Raw genomic sequence first — 20200 nt, 5'->3', positions numbered from 1 at the left:
GTGCACTGCAGATGCTGTGGTCAAATCAAGACGTACAAAAAAGCTGGATGAACTCGGCAGGTCGGGCAGCATCCGTTGAAAGAAGCAGTCAACGTTTCGGGTCGAGCCCCTTCGTCAAGACTAAAGAAGGAGGGGGCAGGGGCCCTATAAAGAAGGTAGGGGGAGGGTGGAAAACCAATCAGAGGAAAGATCAAGGGGTGTGGGAGGGGAAGCAGGGAGGGGATAAGCAGGAGAGGTGAAGAAGGAAGCTAAGGGGAAAGCACTATGGGTAGTAGAAGAAGGCAGAGTCATGAGAGGTGATAGGCAGCTAGAAGAGGACCAGGCAGACTTGGTCCACATGTCCCTCCCCACAGATCTCCCACCTGGCACTTGTCCCTGAAAGCGTAAGTGCTACATCTGTCCCTACACCTCATCTCTTACCACCATTCAGGGCCCCAAACAGTCCTTCCAGGTGAGGCAACACTTCACTTGTGAGTCTGTTGGGGTAATCTATTGCATCCGGTGCTCCTGGTGCAGCCTCCTCTACATCGTTGAGACCCGATGCAGATTGGGGGACCACTTCGTCGAGCACCTACGCTCCGTCCGCCACAACAGACAGGATCTCCTGGTTGCCACTAACTTCAACTCTCCTTCACATTCTCATTCAGATATGCCTATACATGACCTCCTCTACTGCCATGATGAAGTCAAACTTCGGTTGGAGGAACAACATCTCATATACCATCTGGGTAGTCTCCAGCCCCTTAGTGTGAACATCGAATTCTCCAACATATGGTAATTCCCTCCCTCTCCCTTCCCCCATCCCACCTTCACTCTGTCTCCTCTTCTAGCTGCCTATCACCTCTCATGCCATCCTCTACACATCCACTCTTTCTAGTCATTTGCATATTCGAAGATTTCAATGAGAGCACCAATCCTTGTTCGAAACTCCATCAAGTACAGGCTTAGAGCCAACAAACATTCCTGAAATGTAAACTCTTTTATTCCTGGAATCATTTTCATTGTCACAACTGCTTAAAAACAAAGTTGAAGGTTGCTGAGAGCTGCATGAGGGAGTATCGTACCACATGACATACTTCCAAATAATTAAATTCCAACTCAGAAAAGTATGGTTCATCCTCTATGACAAACCAACAATAAAATTATTTGACACATCCTTAATTTTTGTAAAACAAAGTTGAACAAGACAAGTGTAGTTATATCAAAATCAAAAAAAGACAAGCAAGGTGAGTGTAATTGGAACAAATCGAAGAAAGATGAGTGGTCAGGAAAAAAATATGCATTTCCAACTCACCCCCTCTCTCTGCTGCCACACTGATGAACAGGTACATCTGTTTATTTATTTCTACTGATATCCAAACCCACGTGACAAATTACCTTAACTCAGAGTGAGGTTGAGCAACACAAATACACTACAGACAGTCGGTCAATAGATACATGACACCTACAACTATGAACATCCTCTGGCCCTCTCCAATCACAGCACATCTTTTCTTAGATAAGGGGCCCCAACCTGCTCATAATACTCCAAACGCAATCTGACCAATACCTTGTAAACCTCAGCATTGCATATGTGCATTTACATTCTATTCCTCTCAAAATGAATGCCAACTTCACATTTAACTTACATACCACTGACTCAACCTGCAAGTTAACCTTTACAGAATACTGCACGAGGACTCCCAACTCTCTTTGCACCTGATTTTTGAATAGTCTCCCCATTTACAAAATAGTCTACACCTTTACTCCTTCAACCAAAGTGCATGACCATACATTTCCCTACACAATCTGCCTCTGCTTTGCCCATTCTCCTAATCTGTCTATGTTCATCTGTAGACTCCCTGCTTCTTTAACATGACCTGCCCTTCTACTCCTCTTCTTATCATCCACAAACTTGACCATACAACCGTCGATTGCACATCCAAATCATTGACATATAATGTGAAAGGAAGCAGTCCCAAAACCAAAGAGGGGAGAGGAGGACCAATGTAGTGATAGGGGATTCCTTTTTTAGAGGATTAGACACAAGATTTTGTGCATACCCAGGGACAGGCACATTTTAGGTAGGTGTGCAGTTTTGGTCTCCAGATTTGAGGATGGTTTGTGTGTGGTTTTGGTCTCCAAATTTGAGGATGGATTGTGTGTGGTTTTGGTCTCCAAATCTGAGGAAGGATTGTGTGCAGTGTTGGTCTCCAAATTTGAGGAAGGACATTCTTGCAATTGAGAGAGTGCAGTGTAGGTTCACGAGGTTAACTCCCGGGATGGCGGGGCTGCCATATGTTGAAAGATTGGAGCGACTGGGCTTGCATACACTGGAATTTAGAAGGATGAGAGGGGATCTGATTGAAACATGTCAGATTATTAACGGATTGGACACACTAGAGGCAGGAGACATGTTCCCAATGTTGGGGGAGTCTAGAACCAGAGGCCATAGTTTAACAATAAGGGGTAGGCCATTTAGAACAGAGTTGAGGAAAAACTTTTTCACCCAGAGAGTTGTGGATCTGTGGAATGCTCTGCCTCAGAAGGCAGTGGAGGCCAATTCTCTGGATGCTTTCAAGAAAGAGCTAGATAGAGCTCTTAAAGATAGTGCAGTCAAGGGATATGGGGAGAAGGCAGGAATGGGATGCTGATTGTGGATGATTAGCCATGATCACAGTGAATGGCAGTGCTGGCTCGAAGGGCCGAATGGCCTACTCCTGCACTTATTGTCTATTGTCTATGACATTCTAAGGAGGGAAGGTGAGCAGCCATGAGTCTTGGTACATATTGGCACCAATTACATAGGTAGGAAAAGTGAGCAGATCCTGAAGAGAGAATTTAGAGAGCTCAGATGAAAGCTGAAATGTAGAACATCTGGGGTAGAAATCTCTAGATTGCTGCTTCTGCCATGCATCCGTGAGGGTAAGAATAGGATGATTTGGCAGATGAATGCATGGCTGAGAAACTAGTGCGGGGTCGGGTTTCGGATTTCTAGATGATTGGAATCTCTTCTGGGGAAGGCATGACCTCTACAAAAGAGATGGGTTACAACTGAACATCAGCTGGACCAATATCCTTCCTGACATATTTGGTAAAGCTGTTGGTTTGTGTTTAAGCCAATTTGACAGGGGTATGGAAACAGAGTGATATTGACTGTTGTATAACAAGCAAAAGCAGTGTGTACTGAGACAGTCAGGAAGGAGGGGCAGATGATAGTGCAAAATTGCAGTGAGTGGAATCAGTTGTAGTATAAAAGAAGGGCAAAATCAGAAAGGGTGGTGGATACTGGACAGAATGTGTTACATTTGAATGCAGGCAGGATTACAGAATAAGGTAGATGATCTTGTAGTGTCATTATTAGAGACTGGCAAAAATGACATTGTGGGCGTCACTGAGTCACTCATTGTAAAGAAAGGACAGCCAGGTTGGCCGAGGGAGTGGCATGGATATTTTGCAAAAAAATAAAATCAAATCCTTAGAAAGAGATGACATGGGTTCAGAGAATGAAAAATACTTGTGGGTAGAGTTAAGAAACTGCAAGGGTAAAAACAACATGATGTGAGTTATCTATAGGCCTCCAAACAGTAGCAGGATATGGGTTACAACTACAACATGAGAGAGGAGAGGCAAGTCTAAAGCCAATGTTGCGATAGTCAAGGAGGAATCAATAAGCATGTAATCAGGGTGGTACTTGATCTGGAAAGACAGATTGTGTAGAATGCCTACAAAACAGCTTTTGTTGAGTCCGCTAAGGGATCAGCTGTTCTACATTGGGTGGTGTGTAATGAACCGGCTTTGATTCGGGAACATAAGTTAAAGGAAGCCTTAGAAGCAGTGATTATAACACAATTGAATTCAGTCTGCAATTTGATAGGCAGTAGCAGAAGTCAGGTGAATCAGTATTACAGTGCAGTAAAGGCCTGAAAGAGGAGATGACTCAAGCTAGTTGGAAGGGGTCCCTACCGGGGATAATGGCAGAGCTTCAATGACTGCAGTTTCTGGGAGCAATTAGGAAGGCACAGGATAGACACTTCTCAAAGATACAAAGGCATTCTAAAGGCATGATGACACAACCATCGCTGATAAGGGAAGACAAAGCCAACATAAAAGCAAAAGTGAAGGTATAGCATAGAGTAAAAGTTAGTGGGAAAATAGAGGATTAGCAAACTTTAAATAAACAACAAAAAAGCTGGGTGAACTCAGCAGGTCCGGCAGCATCTGTTGAAAGAAGTAGTTAACGTTTCGGGTTGAGACCAGATGGCACAGACTCAGAATAGAGCGACATCCATTGAGGGCAAAGATGAAGATTAATTTACTTTGCTAGATGTTGATGAATCTATGGAATCATTAGAACAGTGCACTGTGAAGGACTACTCATTGGATATTTAAAACAGAGGTAGGTAAATTCTTGATTGGTTAGATCATAAACAGCTATAGGGACAAGGCAGGGTTAATTCTGCTTCAGTGTCTTATGTTCATGGTCCTATTTTGGCCTACAAAGTTCTGCAACTTTCAGCCCAGTTCTGCATCCTGTCAATGTCCTATTGCCAACGACGACAAAACTTCACACTCTCCACAACTTCTCTACCCTTTTCATCATTAACAGCCTTAACAGCCTTCCCTTTCACTTCCTGATACATTTATAACAATCACAAGGGGCATGAACCCCTGAACAGATCCCTGTGGACCACAAGTGTCACCTACATTCAGCCAGAAAACTTTCCTTCTAAAACAACCTTCTGCAATATGGGCAAGTCAATTCTATATACACATTGCCAGGTTTCCTTGGATCCTATACCTCCCGACTTCTGAATGAGCCTACCATGGAGAACCATAACAAACACTTTACAAAACTCCATATATATTTTTACTGAAGTCCATCTCTATCACATCCATTACTCCATCTTCAACAATGTGTTTTGTCACATCCTCAAACAATTCATGCAACTCATGAGACTTAACTTGATCCTCACAAAGCCATGCAGACTATTCACAATCAGAATATTCTTTACCAAATGCTGTTTTCAATGCTCATAAATCCTCTCTACAAATACCTGAACAACTTGCAGATTTCCTTCCAATATACAGCAAGTGCAGAAATGCAGATACAAAAACTGATTTAATGGCACCAAATCAAAATAAATAACTTCAATATTCAGAATTTAATTTAATGAATACTCATTGAAAATTGCAGTTTTTAATTCATTCCGCTTTGAACTATCCATTGGAATACAAACTCTGAATGGCTTACACAAGCATTGAAGAACTTATTTTAGTCAATATTACATGTTGCATTGAATTCCAGTCACTTATAACCTATCAATCCTTTATCCTTTTTGTTGTGAACAAGTAACTTTCTAAAACTGAATAACCCATTAGAAGTCCAGTTAGAAACAAGAGAAAATCTGCAAATGCTGGAAATCAAAGCAACACACACAAAATGCTGGATGATCTCTGCAGACCAGGCAGCATCTATCTCTCATTCCGTCCTTCTGTACACCCCTCTTTCTCTCTCTCCTTCTCTCTCTCCCTCCCTTCCCGCACTTTTCATTTGTTTGATTCATTTATTTTAAGCTCAAACTTTCCCAAATTTCTGCAAAACTTTAAAGCAACACATCATCTTTGATGTCAATGGAAAACAAATAAACTTAGACAATGCAATGGGGATGGATTCATTGATACCCATTGAAACAATCAGCCTCAATCAAAGTTTCCTTCCCCCAGATTTCAGTCTATAAATCTGTGAAGTGATTCAGCAAACTGACATGGAAAAATTTGTGAGGCAATTGTTCTTCTGACTGCCACAGAAGGAAAGCAACAGGGATACTGTCCCTTTAACAGCCAAGTGTCTTAAAGTACCATCGTCCAGAACAGAAACTGATATTTGAGTAGAAAAACAGGTGTAAATGTCTTGTCTCAGTTCTGGGCCATCCCATCTCCTTAAAATAACATCTCATTTCCTGTTGTTACCACAGATGTTTGTTAATTTAACACCCTGAACAAGACAAAAGGTCCTTTTTCAATTTTTGTTTTAAAATCGGAAAATTTAAATTATTTGCTTCTCCTATTTTAACACAGCTCAATAATGTCCAAAGTCACGTAGAGTTCTTTCTCACTGGATTCATGTCTTGTCCTTCTCCATTCATAATCCATTAATCCAAATTGATTAAGTTGATTTGCATACTGTCAATTGATTGCTGCAGGACCAATTCTCTGCAGCCATGCCTTAAAAATATTTTTCTGTACTATAATGAGTGCAGCTGATACCCCAATGTCCTTATTTTTATTGAAGTAGTCGATAATTTCATAAAAGTTTTGTCTATGGTTAGAATATGAGCACATTAGTATTCTACTGCATCAGTAGATAATGCATCAGTACTATTGATAATGTCATTCCCAAGACTGTGAGTAGCTTAATTCACAGCTGAAATACTGGAAATAAACGCACAGTAATTTTGTATAAAGTATGGTATAATTGAAATGTTCACTGGTATTTTTGCATCAGGTTTCTGTTTTACATATTTTGCAGATAGCACTCTGATGTGAAGGATATTTTTCGGCTGTTCCACTGATGAAAAGGTGTCAATAATGGGACTTCTCATGTGTGTCATTCGACTCGGGTTTGAAAGGATTCGATACAATGACAGAGTCACAGGGTAAGGGTGTTGATCCCACTGTAGTGTAACAAAGGGAGTGGTTCACTGAAATTGGGAGCTTGTAGCGGTGTGCTACAAGCAGCGCTAAAATAACGACACGGAGTCGGTAAACTGCAGTCAAAGTTAAGTTTATTCGAACTTCACAGCCTTGTCTTAAAGCCTCCCTCATCCCGCCCCCCCCCCCCCCACCCCCCGGGCGCGGATGCTCCAAGAGACACGTACTCACAAACCCCGCCAGGCTTTTCTCCCTTTGCTGCGGACCTAGCCTTTGTGCCTGCACGCTGACTAATTGTGAGCCGGTTCGAGTGTGCTAGGAAGTGGGTCGCCACAAGCTCTCATTTAATCCCAGTGACTCTACAGAACTAAATCAAATGAAGATTCAGGGAAATATTAGACAGTTATTTACCTTATTAACTGCTTCAAATCAAGGAGGATTTCAAGAAGGAGAATATTTCATCCTGCTCTTCTCTTTGACCCCAGAAATGGTGAAATGGCTTTGTTAAAGCAGGTGAATGAGTCCTGGATTTGCATTATAACAGCAATATTCATATAGCTAATCCTTTTGAATTGATAATCAATGGTGATCCCCAATACATAGGGTGTAGTTGGCTCAGAGATGTTGATGGCAATAAATGCCGAGGGTAGGATGTCATACAAACATTTCTTGGACACGATCCCAGTCCAGCAGTTCCGTGATGTGAATATTACTTGCCATTTATCAGCCCATGCAAGATTGCTGATTGCTCTCTGAGTGAATCAAATCCTTACTCAGATTCTCTCTCAGTATCTTACCCCTTACCTGATTCTAATGTCTTCTCATTGTAGGCACTCATGCAGTTGGAAAAATATTCTTAGTATCCATCCATCTATCATACTAATAATTATGTACAACTCTGTTGGTTAAGACTTCAGTCCCCCTTATCCACGTTTACAAAAAAACTATTTAAAGCTATATGGATTCCAGTTAATTAGCCCATCCGTTAATTAGGGCATCTGCTTATTTGGGATTACTTTTAAAGAACATAAACCAAATTTAAAAATAGACTAGATACCCTTTGTTTAATTGGGACACTTTTGACTTAATTGGGACAGGACACTGGTTTGAACCATTTTTAACTAGCATCAGTCTTGTGGGCATTAAGCACTAAATTGTGCTGAGAGTGAACAGTTTTTAAGTAGCTTCACTTGCCTGTGTTTATGTTCAAAATGTAGTGATTTTTGTTACTGATACTGGTGAGCAGTAAGCAGGAATGCAATCCATTACTGCTTTGCTTACTTGGCTTGGAGGTGACAAATACAGCCAGGACTGACAAAGAAACAATGTCACTACTTCAACAAGTTAGGACCTACAAAGAATGTGAATGTATCAACAGATATCTTGGATGTTACAATTAAAATGAAAATTTGGAGGATACAATCATTAAAGCATTGTATGAAGGCAGTCCATTATCTGTATTAGGTGTCTATGCTGATATTGCTCATTTATAGTCAATCAAAAGAACATGGCAGCATACACTGGATTATTTCCTCCATCAATAACTATTAGAAAATAATAAACAGTTTAATACAGCTAAAGTAGTTTGGTTGTCTTCAGATTTGTTCTGCATTTCATTTAAATACATTACCTGTTATACAGATAAACAATATTTGAATTTTTAAGCATTTTTAACTATTTCCATGAAACATCCACAAATTGGGGTATCCGTTTAATAGGGCCACTACATACTGTTTCTGATGCATCCCAATTAACTGGAACCCACTGCATTTTTTTAATTTTCAGTAATTGGAGTAAAAACAATTTTCATCAATAAGTTCAGGGAGACATTAACAGTGCAACTATTCAGTACTTCAGAGCTTTTTCACCTTTCAGTGTGATGGATGGGCAGAGCAGTGAGTATCAATTTCTCAACATCAGGGTCAATGTCACTCAGAAGCTGACTCAGAACCCCATGTTCAGTAATTTGTGGTCTATTTCATTGCTTTGAAAGACATTGGGTGACTGCACTGAAATTGCACGTCACTTGATATGATGTTATAAAGATAATAAAGAACATCTTGACCTTTTTGCAACAGTGCAGGTTCGCATTCAGTGATTTCTTTCTTCAGCCAAAAGTCTTGCTATGAACCTCAGCTTCAGCTCAAAATTTTATAGTGAGATCAATTCTCCCTTCATCCTTCCTGTTAATTGCTAGTGTTCAGGACTGGGCAATAAACCAATTGGGAATTGGGATGGGGAGAATATACTGTAATCTCTGTAATACGTCTTCATGTAGCTCACCCAGGTGGGCACAGTATACTTGAAGTTCATCATCCAGCATTCTTTCTTTCTCTTCCACACAGAGAGGCTTGGAAAATGGAAAACGTCATGATGGTCAATGTTGCAGTTAAATTAGATTAATGAAGAAAAATGTGAAGATGACTGATTTCACTTTGATAAGTCTCACATCATTTCCTTGCAAATGAAGACTGATTTCATTAACTTACTTCCTTACATACTGCCTGTTATGTTGCTGGAGCTTAGGGTAGCAAAGAAGGTCTTCAGTCTCTGTGTATCCTTGACCATCTTCTCTATTGTGTCCCAGGTGTGGTTCGGGGTCCTCATATCTGCCTCTATAGTGTAATCCTCTGGACAATGATTTTGGTGAGCATCTTGCTGGGCACTAACAAACGTGCGCTGCCATGCCAGTTGTTGCAATTATTTATCATTCCTTTCTAGGGGATTTTAACAATATTCCTTTTGTCCATTTCTTGTGTATTTATCCCCAAGTCCAGATTGTGGCAAAGAGTGGTTGTAGGATGGCTGTTGCAACTTTTGGTTCTGTTTGAACAGTTCAGATTTCAAATTGTGATGTCCTGGAGCTTTGCTCTTCCTTATTGATTTAATTGCAGCAACAATCTCTTCTTTCTTGTGTGGATCTGTGTTGATGTCGAGGTCCACTGCTGCCTCTTTTGTGTCAGGTTCCTCATTTAGAGGTGATCTATGCAGTAATTCTCTGAAATTCTCTGCCCATTGTGCTTCTTGCTCTTTCTCAGCTGTGAAAAGCAGACTGTTCTTATCTCTCCTAGGACCACTGGATCTGACCTGGAACCTGCCAATTTTTAAATCTTGTATATATTTCCCTGATCACATCGATTAGCCGCTGCTTTGGCTTCCTCTGCAGGGTCTTCCATGTGGAATCTCTTATTCTTTCTTACAAGACTCTTACCTTTCTTATTAGATTCTGTGTGTGCCAGTTGACGTTTCAGCTAAATCAGCATTTATTTAAGTCTGACATTTACTGCTTTATTTTCCATTTTTCTTCTCAGGGTGTCCATGTTTACAATCATATCAATTCTTTGTTCTTCTTTCAAGCTCTGTATCCTAGAAAAGCCTCGCTGCTCTCCTTGAATACTGGGGCAATCCAGTTCCATATTGTTTCGATGTTATCTATTGACACATCTTCATTAAGGTCTTGCAAGGCCTGGAATTTGTTCATAAACTGAATGGTGAAGGCAGATCTCACATTCATCACCATAACATCTTTGTATATGAGTTCTTGTCCCAGTGATTCTCAATATGACTTTCATAACTGCTACAACAAAGTGGCAATCACTTCCTGTATCTACTCCTCTCTTCACCTTTAGATCCTGCACGGATTGTCTCCATATACCATTGGTTATCAAATGGTCAGTCTGGTCCTTGTCACGTCTACTAGATGAACACCATGGCAGTTTGTGGATTTCATGGTGTGGAAAGAAGGTCCTTCCCATGACCAGATTGTTTATGGTACAGCGTTTCACCAGTCCTTCACCTTTGTTATTCATTGTTCCATATCCATACGTACCCATGGCCCAAGTGAAGTGTGAGGTATGTTTCTGACTTTGACTTTTAGATCCCCCGTGATAATGACTCTATCTCTAATTGCGGCTGTTTGTAGAAAACATCCTTTTCTTCAATGTCACAATCGTTAGTTGGAGCATAACACTGGATCACAGTTACATTTACATGCTCCCCTTTCAGCCTGAATCTAATCAGCCTACTGTTGATTTGTTGTCACTCCTGCAAGCACTTCCCAATGCCTTTCTTCAAAATGACAGCGACACCAACATGATGCTGAACATCTTCCCTTCCTGAGCATAAAACTGTTTGACAAGTTTCTGCCACTATACTCTTTCCATTTGACACCCAATATATGTAGATTGTAACAATGCCCTTCTGCAGATATTTGTTTCAGCTTGCCAGTACTGTACATGCTTTGTACATTCCAAAAAGCAATGTTTGTCTTTGTGGTGTTCGGTGTTTCCTTCATCATTCTAGTGGGATCCTCCCAGTTTTCACTACTTCCAGACATGGAAGTCACAGGTGGAGACTCAGGAATACTGTCACATAGAGATAAAGAAGGATTCTTCATTGTTATTTCCGTAACAATTTTTTTGTCCAGTCTGTGTTGTAGGCTCTGAGCAGAACCCCTGAAACTGGAGAACAGGTGGACCACTGTTAGTCTAGATGCTACTCTTTGACCTGTTTGGCATGGATGCCCTACCAAGAGCCAAAGCACAAAGACCTGACTCCAGCCAACATAGATGTCCAGGTTTTTGAGACAAACAAGCCTTCAAATCCTACAACTTGATGAGAAACTCCTGCGTTTTGTATGCGTGTTGCTCAAACAAAATTTTGGTCTTTTCAGAACACATTTCTCACCTCAGATAATTCAAAAGATAAGTTGAAATGTTTAGAACTTCATAAACCCTTACAGCTCAACAACCTTGTTGAATAAGATTCTAAAGTTTAGGTACACTATTCATGTGTTGTGGAGCTTCTTATACTTTCCCATAATCTGCCTTCTGCAAAAAAAAAAGTTATTTCTGCTCTGGAACTGTTAAGATCTCTTGATTGGTTTTTTTTGTTGCAAATTTTATCTTCCCTTACACTATTTTTTTCCGGTGTTCTCTTTCCCTCCTTCCTCTTAAAACTTCCCATGAGGTCACTGGACCCAGCTCTGGTTCTTCTTTCTGGCCTGGGCTGACTGCACCTCCCTGTGATCTGCACTCAATCATCCATGTGTCTACAGTCTCCCTCCTGCTCCATTTATTCAGACAAGTAGTTAGCGCCTCTATCATGCATTTTTGAAACAATAGAGTAAAGCAAAGGAAGTAATCCTGGGATCACCACCACTGATTTCATGCTTCCTACACTTTCCTTCAATTCCATAAGACAGTAAGAACATAAGATATAAAAGAAAAATTAGGCCATTTGGCCCATCAAGTCCACTCCACCATTTCATCGTGGCTGATCCAACTTTGCACTCAGACCAATCTCCTGCCTTCTCTCCGTCCCCTTCATGCCCTCACTAATTAAGATTCAACCAACCTATGCCTTAAATATACATAACAACTTGTCTTCAATAGCTACCTGTGGCAAAGAATCCCACAGATTCACCAAACTCTGGCTAAAGGAATTCCTTCTCATCTCCATGCCAAAAGGACACTCTTCTATTCTGAGGCTGTGTCCTCTGGTCTTGGGCTCTCACATACAATATCACGGACTTTAACCATTCAATAGATTTCAATAAGGTCACCCCTCATTCTTCTGAATTCCAGTGAATGCAGGCCCAGAGCCAGCAAATGATCTGTATATGACCTGATATCATTTTTGTGAACTTCCTTTGAACCTTCTCCAGTTTCAACACATCCTTTCTAAGACTAGGGCGCCAAACTGCACACAATATGCTAAATAAGGCCTCACCAGTGCTTTATAAAGTATCAAATTTATCTCCCTGCTTTTAGATTGTAGTCCTTTTGAAATGAATGCTAACATTAATTTGCCTTCCTCACCAAAGATGCAACCTGCAAATTAACCTTCAGGGAATCTTGCTCAATGTCCCCCAAGTCCCTTTGCACCTCAGTTTCTTTGTATTTTCTCTCCATCTAGAAAATAGTCAACTGTTTCATTTCTTCTACCGAAGTGCAGGACCATACGGTTCCTAACACTTTATTCCAACTGTTATTTCTTTACCCATTCTCTGAATCAGTCTAAGTCCTTCTCTAGCTTCTGTACTTGCTTAAATCTACATGCCACTCCACCTATCTTCATACTGTATGCAAACTTTAGAACAACTCCATCAATTCCATCATCCAAATCATTGACATATATCGTAAAAAGAATCGGACCCAGCAGAGACCCCTTTGGAACACCACTAGTCCGCAGTAGCCAGCCAGTAAAGACTCCCTTTAATGTCAATCTTTGCCTCCTCCTAACCAGCCACTGGGTTATCCATGTTACTATCTTTCCTGGAATACAATGACCTCATAGCTTGTTAAAATCTGAATGTGAACAAAACAAAAGAGATGGTTGTTGACTTCAGGAGGATGGGAAGCGACCACTCCCTGCTGAACATCGATGGCTCCTTGGTAGAGATCGTTAAGAACACCAAATTTCTTGGTGTTCACCTAGCAGAGAATCTCACCTGGTCCCTCAACACCAGCTTCATAGCAAAGAAAGCCCAGCAGCGTGTCTACTTTCTGCGAAGGCTGAGGAAAGTCCATCTCCCACCCCCCATCCTCATCACATTCTACAGGGGTTGTACTGAGAGTATCCTGAGCAGCTGCATCACTGCCTGGTTCGGAAATTGTACCATCTTGGATTGCAAGACCCTGCAGTGGATACTGGGGTCAGCTGAGAAGATCATCGGGGTCTCTCTTCACGCCATCATGGACATTTACACTACACACTGCATCCGCAAAGCAAACAGCATTATGAAGGACCCCACGCACCACTCAGACAAACTCTTCTCCCTCCTGCCATCTGGGAAAAGGCACTGAAGCATTCGGGCTCTCACAACCAGACTATGTGACAGTTTCTTCCCCCAAGCTATCAGACTCCTCAATACCCAGAGCCTGGACTGACACCTTACTGCCCTATTGCCTTGTTTATTATTTATTGTAATGCCTGAAATGTTTTTGTGCTCTTTATGCAGTCCTGGGTAGGTCTGCAGTCTAGTGTAGTTTTTTTTCTGTGTTGTTTTTTACATAGTTCAGTCTAGTTTTTGTACTGTGTCATGTAACACTTCGGTCCTTAAAAAACATTGTCTCATTTTTACTATGTACTGTACCAGCAGTTATAGTCGAAATGACAATAAAAGTGACTTGATTTGATTTGAAGTGCCCCATGTGAGGCACCTTGTTTAAGGCCTTCTGAAAATCCAACCACACAACGTCAACTGATTTACCATTCTCTAACCTACTTGTTATTTCTTCAAAAAATTCCAATGTATTTGTCAGGCAAGATTTTCCCTTCATGAAACCATTCTCACTACAATCTGTTTTATCATGTGCCTCCAAGTACCCCCAAACCACTTCCTTATCAATTGACTCCAACTTCTTCCCAACCTCTGAGGTGAGACTAACTGGCCTATAATTTCTCTTCTTCTGCCTCTCTCCCTCCTTGAAGAGCAGAGTGACATTAGCAATATTCCGGTCCTCCAAAACCATTCTAAAATCAAAATATTCTTGAAAGATCAATACTAATGCTTCCTCTTTCAGAACTCTTGAGTGTACACCATCTGGTCTACGTGACATATATCTACCTTCAGATCTTTCAGTTTCTCAAGAGCCTACTCTAGAGTAACTTCAAACCCTTCATGAGCACTGACACCTGGAACTTCCACCATACTGCTAGTGCCTTCCAAAGTGAAAACTGATGCAAAACATTTACTCTGTTCATCCCCCAATTCATTGTCCCCGATTACAAGCTCTCCAGCACTGTCTTCTAGAGGTCTGATGTCCACAGTTACCTCTCTTCTGCACTTTTGGTATCCTCTTTAACATTATTGGCTTGCTTAATTTCATTTTCTATCCTTACCTTCTTCATGACATTTTTGGTTGCCTTCTGTTGATTTTTAAAAGCGTCCCAATCCTCTAACATCCCACTAACTTTTGCCCTATTTTATACCCACTCATTAGCTTTTATATTGGCTGTGACCTCTTTTGTTAGCCACAGTTGTTTCATCTTTCATTAGAAATAAATCTTCCTCTTTCGGATGTACAATTCCTGTGCCTCTGAAATTGCTTTCAGAAATTACAGCCATTGCTGCTCTACCGTCATCCCTGAAAAATTATTTTTCCAATGAATCCTGGCCTGCTCCTCTCTCGTTCTTCTGTAATTTATTTTACCCCACTGTAATACCTTATTCTTCAGTCAAATACAACATCTTCAGTCCTGTATTCACCCTTTTCGATTCTGTCTGCCTTTTTGTTGCAATTCATTCTCTTGACGGCAATTTTGCCCCATCAACATATTTTCCTCACTACACATGGCCTCTATTTGTAAATCATCTCCAGCACTATTATCCATCTTTCCTTTGAAACCTGTAGCATTGAAATATACACAGCTTGGGACATTCATTGCACCATGTTCAACATTTTGATTCCAAACTTAGCCTGAGGTTTCAGCAGTATCTGCCTCCACACCCTCTCCACATACTGCTCTGGCACTCTGGTTCCATTCCGACTGGCCTCAATTCTGACTGCATTCAGTCATACAGCATGGGAAGAGACTCTCCAGCGTACTGTGCCTGTGCTTTCCCTCAGGCCCCGATTTACACCAACCCTGCACTAATCCCTTTCCATTCTCCTCTATTCCCTTCAAATCCTGACACTCATCTGCAACCCTGGGCCAATTTACACTGGCCAATGTACACCACAAAGCCAAACTCTTGGAAATGTTTGAAGAAATTGGTACCCGTTCATTCTCCCCATTCCAGATTTTCCAGTGAAATCACTGAACAGGGTTTAGTGACCAGGACACCACAGAGACAACATACCTGTCCTGAATCATGTCTGTGCCACAGTAAACACAAGTTATTGCTAACTTTAAGAATCTTCTCTCTTGCTCCTCTGGAGATCATTCTACTTTCTCCCTGCACAATGGACCCATTTGCACAACGGACACAATGGACAATATGTTCATCCTCTAGCCCAGGAGATGACTCCCAATCAGTACCCTGAGTATCATACAGCCAGGGAGCAGTGTGTCCTCAGGGGACTCCTGGGGCCAATCTGTCTGCTCATCCGGCTGTATGGCGACCACCCAGTCTCCCACTAACTTCATTAATTTTAGCTGCAGGATGAGAACCTCCAGCAACCTGCTGCACACAAAACATTCATCCTTGGGCAAGGACTATTGTTGCTCGAACACTAAACACCAGAGACCCAGCTGCTCCAGCTGGCAACACCTCCTGTCCCTTTTATCAGACTATCTCAAGGAACAGGTGAAGACCACACTCAAAGCAAAATTACTATGCAATGACTCGTTGCCTGAATCCCCCCTCCCCAACTCCACCCACCCAAAATGTCGTTGATTCCCTTGGATATTTGTTGATCACACGTGCGTCTGGAAACTCAATGGGACCCGTCAGCAGAGTGTATGATGTGGGATTGGAGACTGACATGGACGGGTAATGATTTATTTGTTTAGTTATTTAGAGAGACAAAGGAACAGGTCCTTCCGGCCCAACCAACCTATTGAACACGAGCCTAATCAAAGGAACATTTCCAATGACCAGTTAACCTACTAATCTGTGCGTCCTTGGAATGTGGGAGGTAACCGGAGCAACCGAAGGAAATGTACGCACTCACGAAGAGAAAGTAGAAACTCCTTACAGCCAGCGCCAGAATTAAACGTTTTACACAAGATCGCCCCAAGCTGTAATTGCGTCGTGCTAACCACTACGCTACCATAGTGCCTATGATGAGAGGCTCCCTCTCTCAAAGGGTTAATAACTCTGCCTGTATATCGGGTCACTGTGCGTGTGTGTAGTAATACCGGAGAATCCATCGTGGAGTTGTTCCCACTGTCTGCTTGTACCAATGTACACAATAGCTTTCTGCACCTTACTGTTACTCAGAACAGATTCCATCCCCACATTCAGACAGACTTCAATCCCTCTAACAGTCAGAGTGGATTTGAACTCAACATCTGAATGATTTGTGTGGAAACAGGAAGTCTGAACTGTCTGCTCCGTTGTACCTGGATGTGTGAGGGATGGAAAGTGGCAAGAACTGAATCAGGGAAATAAGGGGGAAAGATTATTTTTTTATTTCAAATCCAGGGAAGAAACTGTGTAAACATTCACAATTATGATTGTGATAATCAGTGAGATGAACTTTAAAAAGTACACACAAATATGGCACGATATCCACTCATGAGGCTCCCTCCGGAGATTCACCTTTAATTGATCAGGAGACTTTCAAGCCTGTGCAGTTTTAACGTTGGCTGCACCGACTACAATGCACGTACTGCTGGACTGCGCAGTCGGCAGCGTTCATCAGTCTTCCACCGAGCTTCCAGCAGCACTTCGTGTGTGTCCGCAACCTGTAGATCTGAGGGTTGTCTGTTACACATTTGCTGGGGACAAAAGAGGACACGGACCTTTGCATCTGCCTCCCTCTGTGCAAATTTGGGAGATATCAGACCGAGAACAATCTGTTCATACACTTTTGTTTTATCAACTGATCTGCTCTTTGTTGGCCAGTGACACCGCCTCATCCTGATGGTGTGAGACGGTGAATAGGAAGGTTTCAAATCCTTTGTTCTAGTTGGTCAGAAACAAGAGAAAATCTGCAGATGCTGGAAATCTGAACAACACACACAAAATACCGGAATAACACAGCAGGAAAGGCAGCATCTTGGGAAAGAGTGAATAGAGAATGAAAGCGTGAATCGTAGGATAGAGAAGCGGACAAATATTACCAAAGGGTTTCGGCCCGAAACGGCGATGGTACTCTTTTCCTAGATCCTGCCTGGACTGCAGAGTTCATCAGGAATTTTGTGTGTGTTGCTCTGGTTGGTCAGTGTGAGTCGCCCTGATTTGCATGGGTTTCCTCCCTGGTATGAACGGCTCTATAAATAGGTACCATTGGCGACGGCGGCCACAGTCTATCACACATCCATCGGCTGAAGGGACGTAGGAAGCTGACGGACAGCAATGATACGGACGTTGTGCTTTTTCTGGTCTCTGGCAATGTGGCTGGGCTGTAAGTACCGGCAGCATGACTGCACCGCCAGCGTTTGTTGATGTGGGCTTTAGGGGACACATTAAACAGTCAATGGTTAAAGCTGAATTCCTGTTTTTTTTTACAGCTGGAGAATCCCAGACTCTGACACAGCCTCCGACCGTGTCGGTGAGTCCAGGAGCCACGGTCACGTTGGAATGTAACATCGGAACAAAGGATGACAATTATGTAAATTGGTACAAGCAGACACCGGGAACGGATCCACAATGGATCCTGTACTACCATCACTCACTCAGCGCCCCGACCTATGGGTCTGGCTTTAGCAGCGACCGTTTCACGTCGGCAGTCAACAGCGTCGGCACCGTTTACCAGTTAAACATAAAAAATGTGGAGCTGAATGACGCTGCCGTCTATTACTGCGGAAAGTGGGTTTCATCGCTCAGTCGATTCGTGTTCGGCCCGGGGACCAAGCTCTTCGTTACAGGTAAGTGACAGGGAAATCCCACCTGCAATTACTGGCTGCATGAATATGGTCACCTGGCAATTAATCATTGATACATTATTCTTTCTTGGCGAATTTGATAATGAAAACGCAAATTTACGATCCAGTCATGCCACATATTGTGATCGATGAAGTTGTGTTAAGTGAACGTAGAGTTGTCTGTGAATTGGTATCCTCTTTAAACAAGCTCTCTTTTCGGTTGTGTTTTCTCTCTGGTGCCGTATGTTGTGTCCCTGGCATCTGCACTTTAATATTTCGTTTCTGAAATTGACCGCCCGACTCTCAATCATATCAGCTTGGCCGCTTTTACTCTGGTTGTTGGAAGCCAGCGTGAGGAGTTTCCAGCTTCTCAGAATGCGGCCTGAGGAATCACTGGGGATATGATGTAGACCACGGTTGTCAAGACAACAGAGCTACAAGTTTCAAGTTATTGTATGAGGAAGCTCTCGTGAAGCCTCCCTCCAACTTTCATTGAACTTCCATTTCTCCCGGTCAGGGTAGAACACTCTCGCAGACAACCATCCAATTGCCTCGTCCTTCCCTCCTCACTCCTGCCACCTTTTCAATTGAGCACTGCTCCTTTTGGGGTCCGGCCGCTCAGTGAATCCGGTCGCTACACAGACTCAGGCCAAAACTTTGGGTCTGGGGAGAATCCCAACTTCCTTCGCCTACAATAATTGCTTCCACATCGTCACAGTGTGACTTCCCTAAACCAGCTCTGTGAATGTCAGGACCACGCACATGTTGCCCTGCACTCTGGGTAAGCGCAGAAATAGGTTTACTCACATTACAGCTGTGGGTGATACGGGTGGGAGGGGGCGCATTGGTGATGAGTGGATGGAGCAAAGGGAAGGAACGTGTCACTGTTGGCACAGGCCGAGGAAGATCCCCACAGCTGGAAGTGATGTCACTGAGCTGGTGATGCTGTAATCCAGCGACTCTGCAGGATTTGGCCACAAACGTCCAGTCCTTCAGTGTTGACTAAAGTGCACTGCCCTCCATCGACACTGACTTGCACCCTAGCGAAACCCTGGGCCCCATTCTTGGAAGCTGAAATCTTTCTCTCGCACTACCATCCAACTGTGAAAATATCGCGAGATATTCAGTGACCTGAAACATGTCTCCTCTTGTTCCCGGTCCAGATCAGCAGCTCCCCGACCCTTCAGTGAAACTGCTTGGGCCGTCAGCCGAGGAGATCTCCGCTAAAGGAACCGGCACCTTAGTTTGCCTGGTCAGTAAGTTGTCGGTGGGCTTCCCTGTGGTCAGTTGGACAGTGGACGGGAGTCCGACCAGCCGTGAGGTGAAAACCAGCGCAGTGAGGCGGAACACGGACAGAACTTTCAGTCTCAGCAGCTACCTGACGGTGCCCGGCACAGACTGGAGTAGTGGCAAGGTATACTCCTGCGTGGTTAAACTAGGAGCAGCTTCGACAACATCCGCAACAGTCACACAGTCCAACTGTTAAAACAGAGTGTGGCCTCGTACTTGTTTGCTTCGATCAGATTTTTTTCTGCATCTTTCACCTCCCTCTACCACTCTCTTCACTGTACTCCGAACTGTGACCAGAGTTCTGTGGTTTCCATTGTGTTGTTATAATATTTGCACCCGAGACTGATTTTGCTCCGTTTCATTCTCCGAGAAACTACGTGGGGTAAAAGTGGCCTGTTACTTGTCATCATTAGAAATATCAGCTGGTGAATTGTTTTCTCTGTTACCAGGGATGGATCTAATTGAAGTTATTCATGAGTCTGTTAATGATTTCTCAGCAGTATCAGACTGACAGGTGGCAACGGCCATAAACTGCTAATAAAGATGTTCAGTGCAGGAATGATTTCCGTGTCTGAGTCTTTTACTCTTGTAGGCGCTTAACATTCTCATTTGGGTGGGAGGAGGGAGGAGACTCGCGCGGGCTGAACGGCTCCTACAAAGGAAGTCCGGCAATCTGAAATCCCACAGTCTTGCAGTTGGTGAAGAAGGGAAGGAGGGAGCGGTGGAGAGAGGAAGAGAGTGTGAGACATCGACAGAGAAACAGACAGCCCTGGGGGTGGACGGAATTGTTGAGGTGAGA

The 20200-nt window shown here is 42.8% G+C and overlaps 1 protein-coding gene across 1 annotated transcript; it reads left to right on the top strand.

Moving 5' to 3' along the window:
- The first annotated feature begins 17515 nt into the window (after positions 1 to 17515).
- Positions 17516 to 19963, top strand: LOC140740392 (immunoglobulin lambda-1 light chain-like). Its single transcript, XM_073069530.1, has 3 exons — positions 17516 to 17651; positions 17758 to 18114; positions 19275 to 19963. The coding sequence occupies exons 1-3, from the start codon at positions 17603 to 17605 to the stop codon at positions 19595 to 19597; spliced, it is 729 nt and encodes a 242-aa protein (XP_072925631.1). The 5' UTR covers positions 17516 to 17602; the 3' UTR covers positions 19598 to 19963.
- Positions 19964 to 20200: the final 237 nt, after the last annotated feature.

The sequence above is a fragment of the Hemitrygon akajei genome, chromosome 16 (genome assembly GCF_048418815.1).
Source record: "Hemitrygon akajei chromosome 16, sHemAka1.3, whole genome shotgun sequence".
NCBI lineage: Eukaryota > Metazoa > Chordata > Chondrichthyes > Myliobatiformes > Dasyatidae > Hemitrygon > Hemitrygon akajei.
Note: the sequence above shows the minus strand (reverse complement) of the source record. Positions and strands in the feature narration are given on the sequence as shown.